A 15,203-nucleotide genomic window follows, 5' to 3' on the forward strand; every position below is an offset into this window, starting at 1 on the left:
GGTTCAGAAAACTATTGATATTTCTAACTGCAAGCTATACTAAGTTACATTTGTTACTTTTTTGCAAATTTTACGTATAAAAATACTTTTTGTTCAAAGCAAAGCTGTCAAAACACAAGTTACGCTGCTAAAGTGTTGGCAGCTTTTGGAATTCTGCTAATGGCAGCTTTGGAACTTTTTGCACACCTGCACCTCTCCATGTCTAGGTTTTGCCAAGTAGAAAAAAGCTGTATTTTTCCACCGCAAATCATATAGCCACGCCTTCGAGGAGAAGAATAAAAGTCCAAATTAAAATATTATTTACTTTTCGTTTTGTACAGAGTAAGTACAGTTAATATTTATAATAATCTGTGTCGTAATTTTGACGATGTTCAGCTCAGAAAAATGCTAATGGCATACACGAAAACAGCAACCCATTGCATGTGACGGTGATCTACAAAACCACATAAGGAACATAGTATCTACCGAGGATGCAATCTCAAATAGTCTTTTTGACAGTATTATTGATCCTGTATTTATTATGTGTCTCCTCACGGGTGTTGACCTGGGCACATGTCTGAACACCCCAACAAGTATAGCCTCCACATTTAAATTCTACCTGGCTTATTACCACTTTGCAAGTAATTATGGTGTGTCTATCCAGGGTACATTTTCATTTGACTACTCCGCAAAAATAACCATGCTTGGAAAGTAAAACTGATGAAAATAGAAATCTATGTCAACAAAACTTCAAGGACAACCTAAGGCTAAGATGAAGAAGCGTAGTTAACAGAATGCTTGCTCACACTGACAATTCTATGAAACTGTCTGCTGAAGAACTCAACATAAAGATCACTTGGTTCACAAAAACTGAAAAAAGAAGAAAGAAAAATTATATTTCAAGTTGGACTGCCATGTATCAAAGAGGAACAGGCAAGAAACCTATTCAGGTGTATCCAACCAAGCCTGGAAAATAGGTACAAGTTTTAAGAAAAACAGTCAACAAGGAAACTACAGCTTTTTGGACTTCTACCATTGAAGCAAAGTTTACAAGTTTCTTCTCAGGGCTCTGAAAAAATTTTCACAAGCATACAGAGAAAAAAAAAATTAAACACCCCTAGAATTCGACGATGGATTTCAACCAGAAATTGATGCACAAGACAAGCTTAATCTTTTTAAAGTCATATTTCTTATAGGTTTGTCTTAACACCAGACAGAAATATGCCTGGAATAAAGTCAAGATGCCCACTTAGAACCTACAACCATTACCTTTGATGAAATTTCAAAACACATAACAAGACTAAAATCAGCAGCATTCAGTTCAGATAAGATTAATAATCAGTCATGCTTACCAAATATGCAGTGCTGGCGAATAATTTCTATACTTTTATATATTTATTTATTAATTGCATAAAATACATCCTGTGGTTAATAATAAACTGCGAAAAAAAGAGCTTGTGTAGCATATTGGCTTTTGGAAATAATATATAATTATCCAAAATAAACTGTTACTGCTACGATATGAGAGCTCTTTGTGTATATATCAGAGGCAACGCTGTAGCGTTGCCTATAGTAAAGGCCATACGGCTCCAATGTTTTTTTTTGTTTTTTTTTTCCCAGAGGCACTTCATACGGAAGGGGTCGTCGTAGAAACTTCAAAGGGGGCTCATTCGATTGGAAATCGAGAGTTCTAGTGCCCTTTTTAATAGTCGAAAATGATTGGAGGGCAACTAGCCCCACACCCATCATTCCCCCAAACACATCCAATAAAAATTTTGAGATATCCATTTTGTTCAGCGTAGTTGATTTCCGGATAGAAAATATATTTTTGAGGAGGACACTCCCCCACAACCCTCAGGGCAAGGGTTTCAAGTTATGCCCTGGGGGCATATAAGGTTTTTTATAGAAGGCGCTATCGTAGAAACTTCAAAACAGACTCATTCGATTGGAAATTCAAAGGGTCAGTGCCCTTTTTAATAGTCAAAAACGATTGGAGGGCAACTAGCCCCCCCCCCACGCCCAGCATTTCCCCAAACACATCCAATCAAAATTTTGAGATAGCCTTTTGTTCAGCGTAGTTGATTTCCAGATAGAAAATATGATTTTGAGGAGGATAATCCCCCCCAACCCTTAGGGCAAGGGTTTTAAGTTATGGCCTGGGGGCAAATAAGGTTTTTAAACAAGGCTTTGTTGTAGAAACTTCAAAACAGGCTCATTAGATTGGAAATTCAAAGGGATAGTGCCCTTTTTAATAGTCGAAAAGTGATTGGAGGGCAACAAGCCCCCCCCGCCCATCATTCCCCCAAACACATCTAATCAATATTTTGAGATAGCCATTTTGTTCAGCGTAATTGATTTCCAGATAGAAAATATGTTTTTGAGGAGGAAAATCCCCCACAGCCCTCAGGGCAAGGTTTGTAAGTTATGTCCTGGGGGCAAATAAGATTTTGTATAGACAACATTGTCGTACAGACTTCAGAGGGTTAATTTGATTGTAAATTGAAAGTTCTAGTTCACTTTTTAAGCGTCAGAACATATTGGAGGGTAACCAGCTTCCCCCCCCCCACCTAAATCCTATTTTCCCCAATGCATCCCATAAAAATTTTAAGACAGCCATTTTGTTCAGCGTAGTTGATTTCCAGATAGAAAATATGTTTTTGAGGAGGACACTCCCTCACAACCCTTAGGGCAAGAGTTTTAAGTTATGTCCTGGGGGCATATAAGGTTTTTTATAGAAGGCGTTGTCGTAGAAACTTCAAAAAAGGATCATTCGATTGGAAATTCAAAGGGCTAGTGCCCTTTTTAATAGTCGAAAGTGATTGGAGGCCAAAAAGCCCCCCCCACGCCCCTCATTCCCCCAAACACATCCAATCAAACTTTTGAGATAGCCATTTTGTTCAACGTAGTTGATTTCCAGATAGAAAATATTTTTTTAGGAGGACATTCCTCCAGAACCCTCACGGCAAGGGTTTTAATTTATACCCTGGGGGCATATAAGGTTTTTATAGAAGGCGGTGTCATAGAAACTTCAAAAAAAGCTCATTCGACTGGAAATTCAAAGGGCTGGTCCCTTTTTAATAGTCGAGTGATTTGAGGGCAACTAACCCCCCTCTCACGCCCATCTTTTCCCCAAACATATCCAATCAAAATTTTGAGACAGCCATTTTATTATATGTAGTGTTAAGTTTTTGAAATTAAGTCTTTGAGGATAAAAGTTTCCCAACAGCCCTTAGCGCAAGGTTTGTAAGTTATGGCCTGGGGGCAAATAAGGTTTTGTATAGACAACATTGTCGTACAAACTTCAGAGAGGGCTCATTTGATTGTAAATTGAAAGTTCTAGTTCACTTTTTAAGCGTCAAAAGATGTTGGAGGGTAACCAGCTCCCCTCCCCCTAAACCCTATTTTCCCAAATGCATACAATTTTAAGATAGCTATTTTGTTAAAAATAGTTCAAAGATCATATAAAAAAAATTCCAGTGTTGACACAACCCACCAGGGCCCGGGGGTAGGCGTTCTAAGTTATGCCCTGGGGGCATATATGGGTCTGATGGAAGGTATGCTCGTATTAACTTCAAAGAGGGATCATTTGATTGGAAATCGAAAGTTCTAGTCCATTTTTTAAGAGTCAAAAGAGATTGTAAGGGTACCTAGCCCCCCACGCCCTTTTTTCCTCAAACCCATCCTATAAGAACTTTGAGATAGCTTTTTTTAAAATAGTTCAAAGACCATATAACGAAAACTCATGGGTCAACACAGCCCCCCAGGGCCCGAGGGCAGGTGTTGTAAGTTATGCCCTTGGGGAATATATGGTTCGTATTGAAGATATGCTCGTAAAAAAATTCAAATATGGCTCGTTTGATTGGAAATTAAAAGTTCTAGTTAAGTTTTTCGAGTCAAAAGATATTGGAGGGTAACTAGCCCCCCACGTTCCTTTTCCTTATATGTATCTACTACACATTTTGAGGTAGGTATTAAGTTAAAAATTTCTCAAAAGTCAGATAAGCAAAACTCAAGGGTTGTCACAACCCCCCCCAGTGCCCGGGGGCAGGGGTTTTAATTTATGCCATTGGGCATATATTGTTCGTATGAAAAGGATGCTCGTATAAACTTCAGAGGGCTCATTTGATTGGATATTGAAATCCAGCCCTTTTCTAGAGTCAACAGTGATCAGAGGGCAACTGGCCCCCCAAGCCCTTTTCTCCCAAACACAGCTGATAAAAATTTTGGATAGCCACTTTCTTAAAAATAGTTCAAAGATCATATAACAATACTGCTTTACGTATTGTCATTTCATTAACAATAGTTCAAAGGCTAGATAAGAAAAACTCCTGTGTCGACACAACCCCCCCAGGGCTAGGGCAGGCGTTGTAAGTATTGCTCTGGGGGGCATATATGGTTCTTATGGAAGGGATACTCGTATAAAATTCAGAGAGAGCTCATTTGAATGGAAATTAAAAGTTGTAGTTCATTTTTTCAGAGTGAAAAAGATCGGAGGGCAACTTGCCCCTCCCACCCTCCACGCCTTTGGGCGTATCGGATGGATAAACCCATCCAATAAAAATTTCAGATGACCATTTTGTTAAAAATAGTTCAAACATCAGATATTGAAACCCCAGGGTCGACACAACCTCCCAGGGCCCAGGGACAGACATTGTAAGTTATACTCTGGGGATTTATATGGTTCTTATAGAAGGGATACTCGTATAAACTTCAGAGAGGGGTCATTTGATTGAAAATAGAAAGTTCTAGTTCACTTTTAAAGAGTCAAAAGAGACCGAAGCTTAATCTAGTCCCCCCACGTCCTTTTTTCCAAAGCCCATCCTATAAAAATTTTGAGATAGCAATTTTAAAAATAGTTCAAACATCAGATAATAAAAACTCCGAGGTTGACACAAACCCATTTTTCACTTTGATATTGTTACTTTGATATCAGTTTTGATACTTTGATGAATAGCCTATTTGATTTTTTTTTTGTAAAAGTTTGATTTTGAAATAGGGAATTTTTAAAAACTTGAAATTTTTTGCAATCAAAAACCAACAAAAGTTAATTAAAAAAACTTTCCGAAAAATAAGTTTTTCAAAGAAAAGTAAAGGTCATTTTAAACTTAAGCTCAGCAGATACAAATACCTTTTAAAAATTCAAGCTCAAAACGACCAGAAATTACTATTACAGAATAAATGAAACCCAAAACGAAGAGAAATCAAATAAACAGTCATAGCAAAATAATACAACAAGTAATGATATAAATGAATAAACAGATCTTAAAGCGAGTAATGCTCAGATTTAGTATAGAGATTAAGCTTAAGACGAAATAAATATTTTCCTATTGAAGTACAAATGATACTTAAAAAGAACAGAAATTAAATAAAACAATCAATGCAAACAAACATACAATAGATATTAATGTAAATTAATAAATAAATCTTAAAACGAGTGACACTTAAATTGAACATGCAAATCAAGCTTGAAAAAAACAAAAATCGCCACAAACAAGAATTTGGGAATAACCTACATTCTCTCACTGTAAAAGTCTAAAACCTACTGCGTCATTGACGCTTCACTGAAAAACAATTTTTTGACAAATATTTTCTTTTGTACTTATCTCTGAAAATAAACATTAAAATTACAGTAACATTCTGAAATGATGAGCTTTTAGCAATTAATATCATTATACATCAAATATTCAGTTTAATTTATTGACTGTTTTTAAAGTTGTTAAAAGACGAATATAGTTTCCCTACAAACAAGTGATTGGATACTGCCTCATTTCCTAACTGTGAATAAAAACCAAAAGCCTACTGCATCATTGGCACTTAACTGAAAACAGATTACATTACAAGTACTTTCTTTTCCAGTTCTTACAGCATTGAAAATAAAAATACAATTACAGTGAAATTAATTCTTGAACTGATGGATCTTTCAACAATTAATATCATTATGCATCAAATATTCAATTTGATGTAGTTAATACTTTCCAAGACTGTTCAAGACGCATATAGTTTTCAGTAAAGCGCCAATGATGCAGTAGGCTTTAGACTTCTACAGTGAGAGAAGGAGGTCATACTCAAACTCTTGTTTGTGGTGATTTTTGTTTGTTTCAAGCTTGATTTGCATGTTCAATTTAAGTGTCACTCGTTTTAAGATTTATTTATTAATTTACATTAATATATATTGTATGTTTGTTTGCATTGATTATTTAATTTCTGTTCGTTTTAAGTTTCATTTGTACTTAAATAGGAAAATATTTTTTTCGTCTTAAGCTTGATTTTCATGTTCAATCTAAGGATTACTCGCTTTAAGATCTATTTATTCATTTATATCATTACTTGTTGTATGTTTTTGCTATGATTGTTTATTAATTTCTGTTCGTTTTGGGTTTCATTTATTCTTTAATAGTAATTTCTGGTCGTTTTGAGTTTGAATTTTAACAGGTATTTGTATCTGCTGAGCTTTTTGTTTAAAATGGCCTTTAATTTTATTTTAAAAACTTGTTTTTTCGGAAATTTTTTTTTTAATTAATATCAACAAAAGAACAAAGCTTTCAGCTTTTTCTTAGCAAGAAGCTAGTAAAGAACAAACCACTTTGTCATTACTTTTACCCAAGCTGCTCTTTGAAGTAATTACGGAGTTCATTTGTCGTTTCATTAGAATCTAATAATTTAAATTAGTTTTCCTCTACCATTAATACATTTTTAAGGTAACAACATTTTTTTGCCAACAAGTCTTCAATGTTCTGATTTTCTTTCAAGTCTTTTCCCTCAGTCTTATTCAGTCTATTTCCAAGAAATCTTTTATAAGCTTCTTTAAGTTTAGCCAAACTGCCAATCCCTTCTTCTTTTACCTCGTTTTTAAATGTTCCAAAATGTCTTCTAAGATGTACCTCTCTGTTTCTTGTTCTCTTTTTCCAAAAATTGTCTTTTACGTTCAGTTCTGTTCTGGGGTCGTGGAAGTCTGTCTTCTCCAGAAGCATTATTTCGCTCTAGTGACATATACTGAGGGTGTCTTTCAAACCGTACCAGTCTCATTACATTTCTCTCTTGCTTCTTATACTTTTTGAAGGCTTTCTTTGGGTTTTATCTTTACTTCTATCGTCTTCAGTTCTTTTCGTTTCACCATATTAAGCCGTTTTGATCTTTGAACATCAGCACAGCTTTCTTCTTCCAGCTTTCCTCTCGCAACTAACATGGCTAAGGGGTAGAGACACCTCTTGAATTGTTTCAAGCCAACTAAAACTGCTTCCTTCTTTCAATAGCATTTTTTTAGTTTCCCCTTAAGCAACGTCTTCTAGTTGGCTTCGAAAAAGTACACGTTCTTCATCTATTCCTTCAACTATCATTCCACATCATTATCTAGGTGTCAGGATTTTATTTCCGTGTTCAATTTCTTTATTTATGAACATTTTGACTTTACATCTATTTCCTAACTTTATTTCAGAATTACTTCTTTCATTTGCAGCAGCTTCTTGTGAAAATACTTCCGTAATTTCAGTTTCTGTTCTTTCATTTTTTTTTTTCTAGCATTAGTTCCATTCGTTTCTCAATTACAAATATGATGCCAGAATCTACTCAAGATACCATTTCTTGCACAATTATGGCTTTAAATTCAGATTAATTAAATCCAGGGTTCAACATTTTCCCTGGTTTCTTCTGGCCCAGTTTCTCAACAGCTCTTGTTTTTTTGGTTTTTCTCACATTCCTTTGATTTCAGATTTGTTTTCATTATATGAACTCTCCCAATTCGTATCACCTCCAATTAATACTGGCCTGTCATTTCCTTCGCCATCACCATCGAGGATACTTATTTCCAAATCGCTTTCCTCGTTTTCCACAGCTCGTTTAGGAAAACTTTTACTATTTTCAGTTTTTCTCCTTTTTTATGATTAATCTGGCACACTTCTTTCCCGTTTTCTATCAGCTTTACGTTTAGCCAAATGGGCAATCTTTTGTTATTCCGTCTCGTTCTACAGTTTTCATGATGTCTTCTAAGACGTGCCTGTCTATGTTCCTCAGTCTTCTAAATATTGTCTTCTATGTTCAGTTCTCTTCTGGGTTTGTGAAAGTCTCTTCTTCTTTAGTTGCATTATCTCCAGGTTCATTTTTGTTACCTATATTTCAAACCGACTACAGATTTCACATCTCCATTACATTCGGTTAATATTGGCATCACGATTTCCTTATTATATCCTTGATTTTCATGTTCAATTTTTTCCCTAGATTCTACTGTCGCAGTTTCTCAACAGCTCTTGTTCTCCTCGGCTTTTCTCGTATTTCTCTGAATTCAAGCTCATTTTTTTTATACAAGACTCCTCAAATCCATATCACCTCCAGTCAATACTGGCTATTTATTCCTTCAACATCCCTATCAAGGAAGATAATTTCCTCATCGCTTCCTTCATTTTCTGTTGGTCCTTCAGGAGATCCTATCATCACATTATGAATTTCTTCAGATTCGTTTTCGTTATATAAAATCCCCTAATTCGTATCACCTCAAATTAGTACTATTAGCCTATCACTTCCGTCGTCGTCACCTTCAACGAAGATCATTTCCTTGCTGCTTTCTTCATTTTATACTGCTCGTTTAGGAAACCATTTGCTGTTTTCCGTTTTACCCTTTTCCATAGTTTTTCTTGCAGTGTTTGCCATTCCCTACCAGCTATTACTGCCTCCAATCTTTTTGGGACTTTCACTTTATGTGCTCCTTTGGCTTTGACTTACCCAACAAACTTTGATTCCCCATCACATTCAGTTGATACTCGGCATAACGATTTCCTAATTACTTCCTTCATTTTCAGGTTCAATCTTCTCCCTTGTTTCTTCTGGTCCAGTTTTTTTTCCCTGCTTCTCAACTGCTATAGTTCTCAGTTTCCTGGTATTTTTTTAAATTTACATTTGTTTTCGTTATACAGACTATTGAAATTCGTATCACGTCCAATTAATATTGGCCTATCATTTCCTTTGTCATTGCCATCAAGGGCAGTTAGATCATAACACATTTCCATTGCTCCAAGAAATAAACTACAAGGTTTTTTGGCATTATAAGGAATAGTATTGGAACTAATAGAGATCACAGAGCTACACCATTGTAAGTTGGAAGAGCATCAGAATACATATTTTGGTATTTGACAACTTGTGTTCTGTTTGGGTGGAAATATACAATTGTTCTAATTACAGAGCTGAATTGTAATTCATTTAGTAGTTTTCTACCAATGCATTATGGTTAATTAAATAAAAAGCTTTTTTGAGTCCACTGCTATAATACTGAGCCAGGTATTAGGTTTTTCAAGTTTTTTAGATCTTGTGTGAATAAGATGAACAAAATGGTAGGTAGTATATGTAAAACGTAAGTTTCAAATTGTCTAGGGTGAACGTTTGGAATTTTATTTACTTTCAAACACTTACCTAAAAAACTCTCCCTTATAACTTGGAGAAAGTGACAGTAAATTTAATGGTGTCACATATCAAATTCTTACTTGTTACTGTTCTTCTTTATAGGTGTAATAAAATCCAAGTTCCAACAATAGGGAATTTACCAGCAGAGATAATTTCATTAAAGAGTAAGGGAGAGCGTTTTGAAAGATTGTCAACAAAAGCTTTAATTAGTCCTATCACAATACCTAGTGGAGAAGTGCTGCACTTTTTAACTGATGACATCAGGCACATTTTTACAAGTTTAGAAAAGTTCACTAGATAATATGATTATTTCAGACTGCTCAGTCTCAAACATTCTGGTGCATTTTCTCTAAAAAGTATTCTAGCTATCCAGGAATGCCAAACTGGGTCAGGATAATACCTACACATTATAGGGAGTATGATTAGAGTGACTCAACAAATATTTGAAAGAAGATAAGAAAGAAGAAAATGTTAAGAGAAAGAAGAAAATGTAAAGCTATATCAAGATTCATATTGCAAATCAAAACATTTTCAAACAACATAATTTTCAGTAGAGAAAATAGAAGCAACACAAGTATGATTTAAAATTCCGCTTACCTTCTCCAAAAAATGCAGTACAAATTGAGATAAAGACAATCAACAAGGTTTCACCCCACATTCTCTGTGATATTAGTACAATTTATAAATAAAGCCTTTGGGTAGGTTGGCTTGCCTCTTCCTATAATGTCTTGACTGTCTGAAAAATCATTAGATTACAAATAGTGCATACATTAAGTTTAAACAAGGCGTTGAGAGACAAGACAGTCATTGATTATAATTAGCAGTTGATATATGATGAAGCAGCTATCAAAAATTGATAACTCTTTAGGACATAATATATAACAGATTAAAACAGCAGTCAGTGGTTAATACTCACTACTGTATAAGTGCATTTGGTAATTAGTGGTATGACACAGATAATACAGCTGTAGTTAAGGGAAAAAGAAATCAAATTAAAAGGTAATACTCTTCTAGACTTTGATTACACAGATGATTTGAATGTCTTAGTTAAAAAATTTTGCAAAATGAATGAAACTAGTTCAGGGCAGGGATACAAACTCAATTGAATAATTCCTTATTTTCAAACAATTGTGCATTTTTCACTTGCATTTTAATTAAATTGTAATAATTCATCAAATAAAAATAACCACAATGAAATCACAGTTATCTGTTTTTTGTAATTAACTTGACAATTAAACCTAACAAAAAAAAATTAAAGTGCAATATGTTGTCATTGATTTTGGTTCTGCTTTGACACTAATTTCCTTGAAACTCCAATTAAACTGAACAAAATATGCATACTCTTTTATGCCACAACTTCCCAGGGGCATTGCAGATTCAGGATTTAGTCCCATACTAATGTACAGATTTATGTGAAACTTTGAGTGCATATTCTGGGGAATATACCCGGTAAAGCATTCACACTATAATTGTTTTTGTTTTTTTTTTACTTTTAACTGCAATATAATTGTCATTCAACTGGAAATTATTGTAACAAAACAGTAATTGCTTGAAAATAATCATTACCAATAATTAAATTGCATTTCCCAAAATTTTAATAGCTGAATTGATTAATTCAAATAAACTCTTAACAGTGCATGCCTACTTCAGAATGTGAGAAAACTACTTCAGAATGTCAGAATGACAAGAATATAGGTATTTTCATTTATATAAGTATCATTATCAGTAAGAATCGCTGATGCAATAAGGATACAAAAAGAACATCCCAGATGCCCAACAAGCACACATGCATGATGCAAGCTTGTCTTACCTTGAATTAACTTTAAAATTTTAGCCCTTACTGACTGTAGTTGAATCAAGGAAAACACATAGCTAATTTACAATCAAATGAAAATGACCCTTGTTATGAATGCTCGAATCAAGCCAAACTCACAACTTTACCACAAATAAAACACATACATGCAAGAGCAGCATGCATATTTTTTTAACTTTAGGGTTCATGATCTTGAGGTTCTTTGTCTCTGATCCAAGTTAGTTAAGTTTGAGAAATAAAATTGGAAGCACCTTTATTTGAAGGATTACACCTTTATTCAATTTATGTACAATGAGTTAAAACAATTCAAAAACAATGGAGCAATTAACTCAATGAATATTTTATATTTTACATTTTAGTTTTAATCTACACTGAATAATAAATTAATCTAGTTCTTTACATTGTGCTTTATTTTTTGTTTGACCCCCTGATTTTAGGGTTATTTCTTCCATCCTAACAGAAATAGTTTTCTATAAATTGTGTGCTGCAAGCCAACAAACTAAAATCTTGGCAGAGTTTTATTGTTAAATTCAAACATTTTAATGATTAAAGATAAACTAGGCAATTTTTTCTATTTCAATAACAATCAATGATTTCCCTTGCTATTGGCTTGTTTTGTAAAGCTTCATTTCAAGGTTGCAAGCTTAGAACAAGATTTATCATGGATTTTCCTTGCCACTGGCCTATTTTGCAAGCTTAGTTCAAGTAGCCTACAATTTCAAAATTGCAAACATGGAATAAGCTTGAATCAAGAATTTAACTTGTCACTAGCTTGTTTAAGTGCGCTTTCAAAATCATGGGCTCAAACAAGCATTAAAAATTCACCTTACTATTGACTTGTTCTGTAAGCTTATTTGCTTATAGCAGGCTTGAATCATCCTTGATGTAAGAAAATCTGCTTATTGAGTGCAGGTATTTTGCAACAGAAAGAAGTTTGGAACAATAAGAAGGTAAGACTGAAATGGCATAGCCTACAAGAAGCCACATTAAAAAAAAAAAAAAAAGCAAGCAAAGGTACCTCTGAGACTTTTAAAAATTGAAGGAAAAAAGCTAGATGTTTCCTAGAGCTGTAGTGAAAGAATGGCTGAGATAGTTAGCAAGGGCGCCCGCAGAAAATTTTCCAGGGGGGGGGGGGCAAACGCTAAAATATTAGAGGGGGTGGGGTGACAGGGAATATTTCAGGATTCTTTATTTCGTAGGGATAAGTTTATTTTTAAATGCTTTTAGGAGAAAATTCTCAAATAAAAAGAGCAACTAAATTGCATGTAAAAAGAAACAAAATACACCCCCCCCCCCCAACAGCAATCAATCTTATTGAAAATCTCTTTATTGGATAAATCATATCAGAGAACCTTACCGTAGAGGTTTCAAGCTCCAATCTTCCAAATGTGGAATTTCGTTTTTTTTCAGAAGAAATATCGCCTATGCGTGTTTATTTGTTTTGTTGTTTCCCATAGGTGATTGTATAAGACCGAAGGTTTAAGATAATTTGGAGGAATCTCATTAAAGCGTAAATTTAAAGATCTTTTTTAAGTTACCGTAAAGAATGGACCAAGAAAAAATCTTATTTTGTTGCTATTTTAGGGCATAGAACTGCGAATTTACCCCAAAGAGGATGAATTAGGAATCGATTTAAGCTTTTGAAAAGCTAAATGATTAAATGCAGGCATAACTACACTTTAGGCTTTCTAGTTGTAAAAAAAAGTAATACCACATAGTTACATTACAGGATTCAACCAAGTTGATTTATTTTATTTGGAATGAAGTTAGGCTATGTTTGGCGATCTGTTATTGCGTATCAGCTATAATGAGGGAGGGATGAGTCACTTTTTAGGTGGGGGTAGGGTAGACTCCTAAATGCAGTACTTTTGGTAACGCAGAAAAAACGATCAATATTTCAATGATCTCTGTTTGGATTTTGATGGGTAATCAAACAGTTCGTGGTAATGAACTGTAAGTACGGCTCAATAGTAACCGAAACTCTAAAAAATTGAATTTTGATACCAATTGATATATCAAAAGAATTAGCTTATTATGCTGATTCCAAATATATAAGTTTCATTAAGTTTAGTTTTACCCATCAAAAGCTACGAGCCTGAGAAAATTTGCATGATTTTCAAAAAAAGGGGGAAGACCCCCCCGAGGTCATAGAATTTTAATAAACATTACACTATCAGATTCAGCGTATCCAAGAACCCTACTGTAGAGTTTTCAAGCTCATATCTACAAAAAAGTGAACTTTTTTTTATTTTTGCCAGAAGAAAGATCACAGATGCCTGTTTATTTATTTGTTAAATTCCAAGGGTGATCGTATCGACCCTAGACAGTCGAGAAAGGGTTCATTCTATTGAAGATGAAAGGTTCTAGTGCAATTTTTAAGTGACCAAAATAATTGAAGGGCAACTATGCCCCCTCCCACTCCACCTTTTTCCCAAAATCGTTCAATCAAAATTTTGAGATAGCTTTTTTCTTTGGCATTGTTGAAAGACCTAATAACTATGTCTTTAGAGATAAAATGACCCCCTACAGCCTCTGGGGAAAGGTTTTTAAGTTATAAAGTTTACCCATTGTTTTATTTGTTATTGGGAATATGCATTCATGTTTTGGGTGGGGAGGGGAAGAAGAATTTTCTGTGGGGATTTTACACAGAGGGAATTTTCCATAGAGAGGGAAGTTTCCAGGGGGTGAACTTTTCAGGGGAAATTTTACACTTGGTGAATTTGCCAGAATTCCTATACGAAATTTCTTTATATGTCTTTTTAATTTTCGCCAGGATTGAATTGCCCAGATGATATTTCTGTGCAGAGGAGGATTTTTCCGTGGAGGTGAAGCCAGGTATCCTGGCATTATTGAAAAAAAAAATAATCAGAAATTAAATGAAAAAACAAGTTTTTTCAACTGAAAGTAAGGAGCAACATTAAAACTTAAAACGAACAGAAATTCTTGCGTATATGAGGGGGTTTGCCCCCTCCTCGACCCCTCGTTCTTTACGCTAAAGTTTAAATTTTGTTCCAATTCTTTAAAACAACTCCTGAAACACAAGGGTCGTTTAACTAGAACACTAAGTATTTTTCTTTAAAGTGCCGAAAAACTGTAGCTTTAAGAGCAAGGTCTTGAGGAGAGAGGCAACCCCCCTCATATATGTAATAATTTCTGTTCGTTTTAAGTTTTAGTGTTGCTCCTTACAGGGGCGGATCCAGGATTTTTTAGGGGGGGGGCAAAATAGGCTGATCCGATAAACTTGCGTTAGGAGCAAGTTTATTTAACGCAAACTTGCGTTAATTAAGTAAATTACACTACTTTAGACGATGTTAGGGAGGGCGCGCGCCCCCCTCGTCCTCCCCCTGGATCCGCCACTGACTCCTTACTTTCAGTCAAAAAAACTGTTATTTTATTTAATGAAAATTACAAATATTTTTCTAAAGGCAATGAAAAAAGTTCGCCGATTAAAATAAGGTTATATAAAAATCAGGGAAGTCATCAATTAAAAAATTGCACAAAATAATAGTCTTATTACAAAACTAATACACTCACTCCAAGCAACCAGTTCTTTGCTGACCAAGATCGAATCATAAAATGGATTTTTTTAACAACATCGACAGCTTCGAATTTTGTTCTCAAAAATCAAAATATTTAATGCCTTTAGACTCAATTGTTTATAAAAAGTAACATATAATCAAAGTAGTTTGTTCAAAGTAAAACTTAGATTAAGAAAATAAATAAAAAATTTTAATTCAATATTTTTAATTTAATATTGAATACCAAAATACAATAAATATATTTAACACCTTTATACATCATAACTGTAAAAAACTAAATATTTTTCAAAGCGACACCTAGATAAATACAATCACTCCTGGAAAAATAGATAAATGATAATAAAACACAAAATAAGTATCTGTTCAGGGGGAATGCAAAGATTCTCAGCATTCTCTTCAGGGGAAACATTTCTGATTATAGTGGCTTCATATATCCGCTCATGGGTACTCTGGCAATGCAAGCAAAAGTTGACAGAATTTTT

General features: G+C 34.4%; 1 protein-coding gene across 1 annotated transcript in view; it reads right to left on the reverse strand.

The window, feature by feature from the left end:
- The window catches only part of LOC148942684 (calcium load-activated calcium channel), a 54,853-nt gene that overhangs the window by 15,508 nt on the left and 24,142 nt on the right, over window positions 1-15,203 (reverse strand). Inside the window, exon 2 of the mRNA XM_089102082.1 lies at window positions 9,967-10,105. Coding sequence (XP_088958208.1) covers window positions 9,967-10,027 — 61 coding nt within the window. The 5' untranslated portion in view covers window positions 10,028-10,105. The remainder of the gene's footprint in view (window positions 1-9,966; window positions 10,106-15,203) is intronic.

Source organism: Artemia sp. Qi Xiang Cuo, chromosome 16 (assembly GCF_049724085.1).
Source record: "Artemia sp. Qi Xiang Cuo chromosome 16, ASM4972408v1, whole genome shotgun sequence".
In the NCBI taxonomy this organism is placed as follows: Eukaryota; Metazoa; Arthropoda; class Branchiopoda; order Anostraca; family Artemiidae; genus Artemia; species Artemia sp. Qi Xiang Cuo.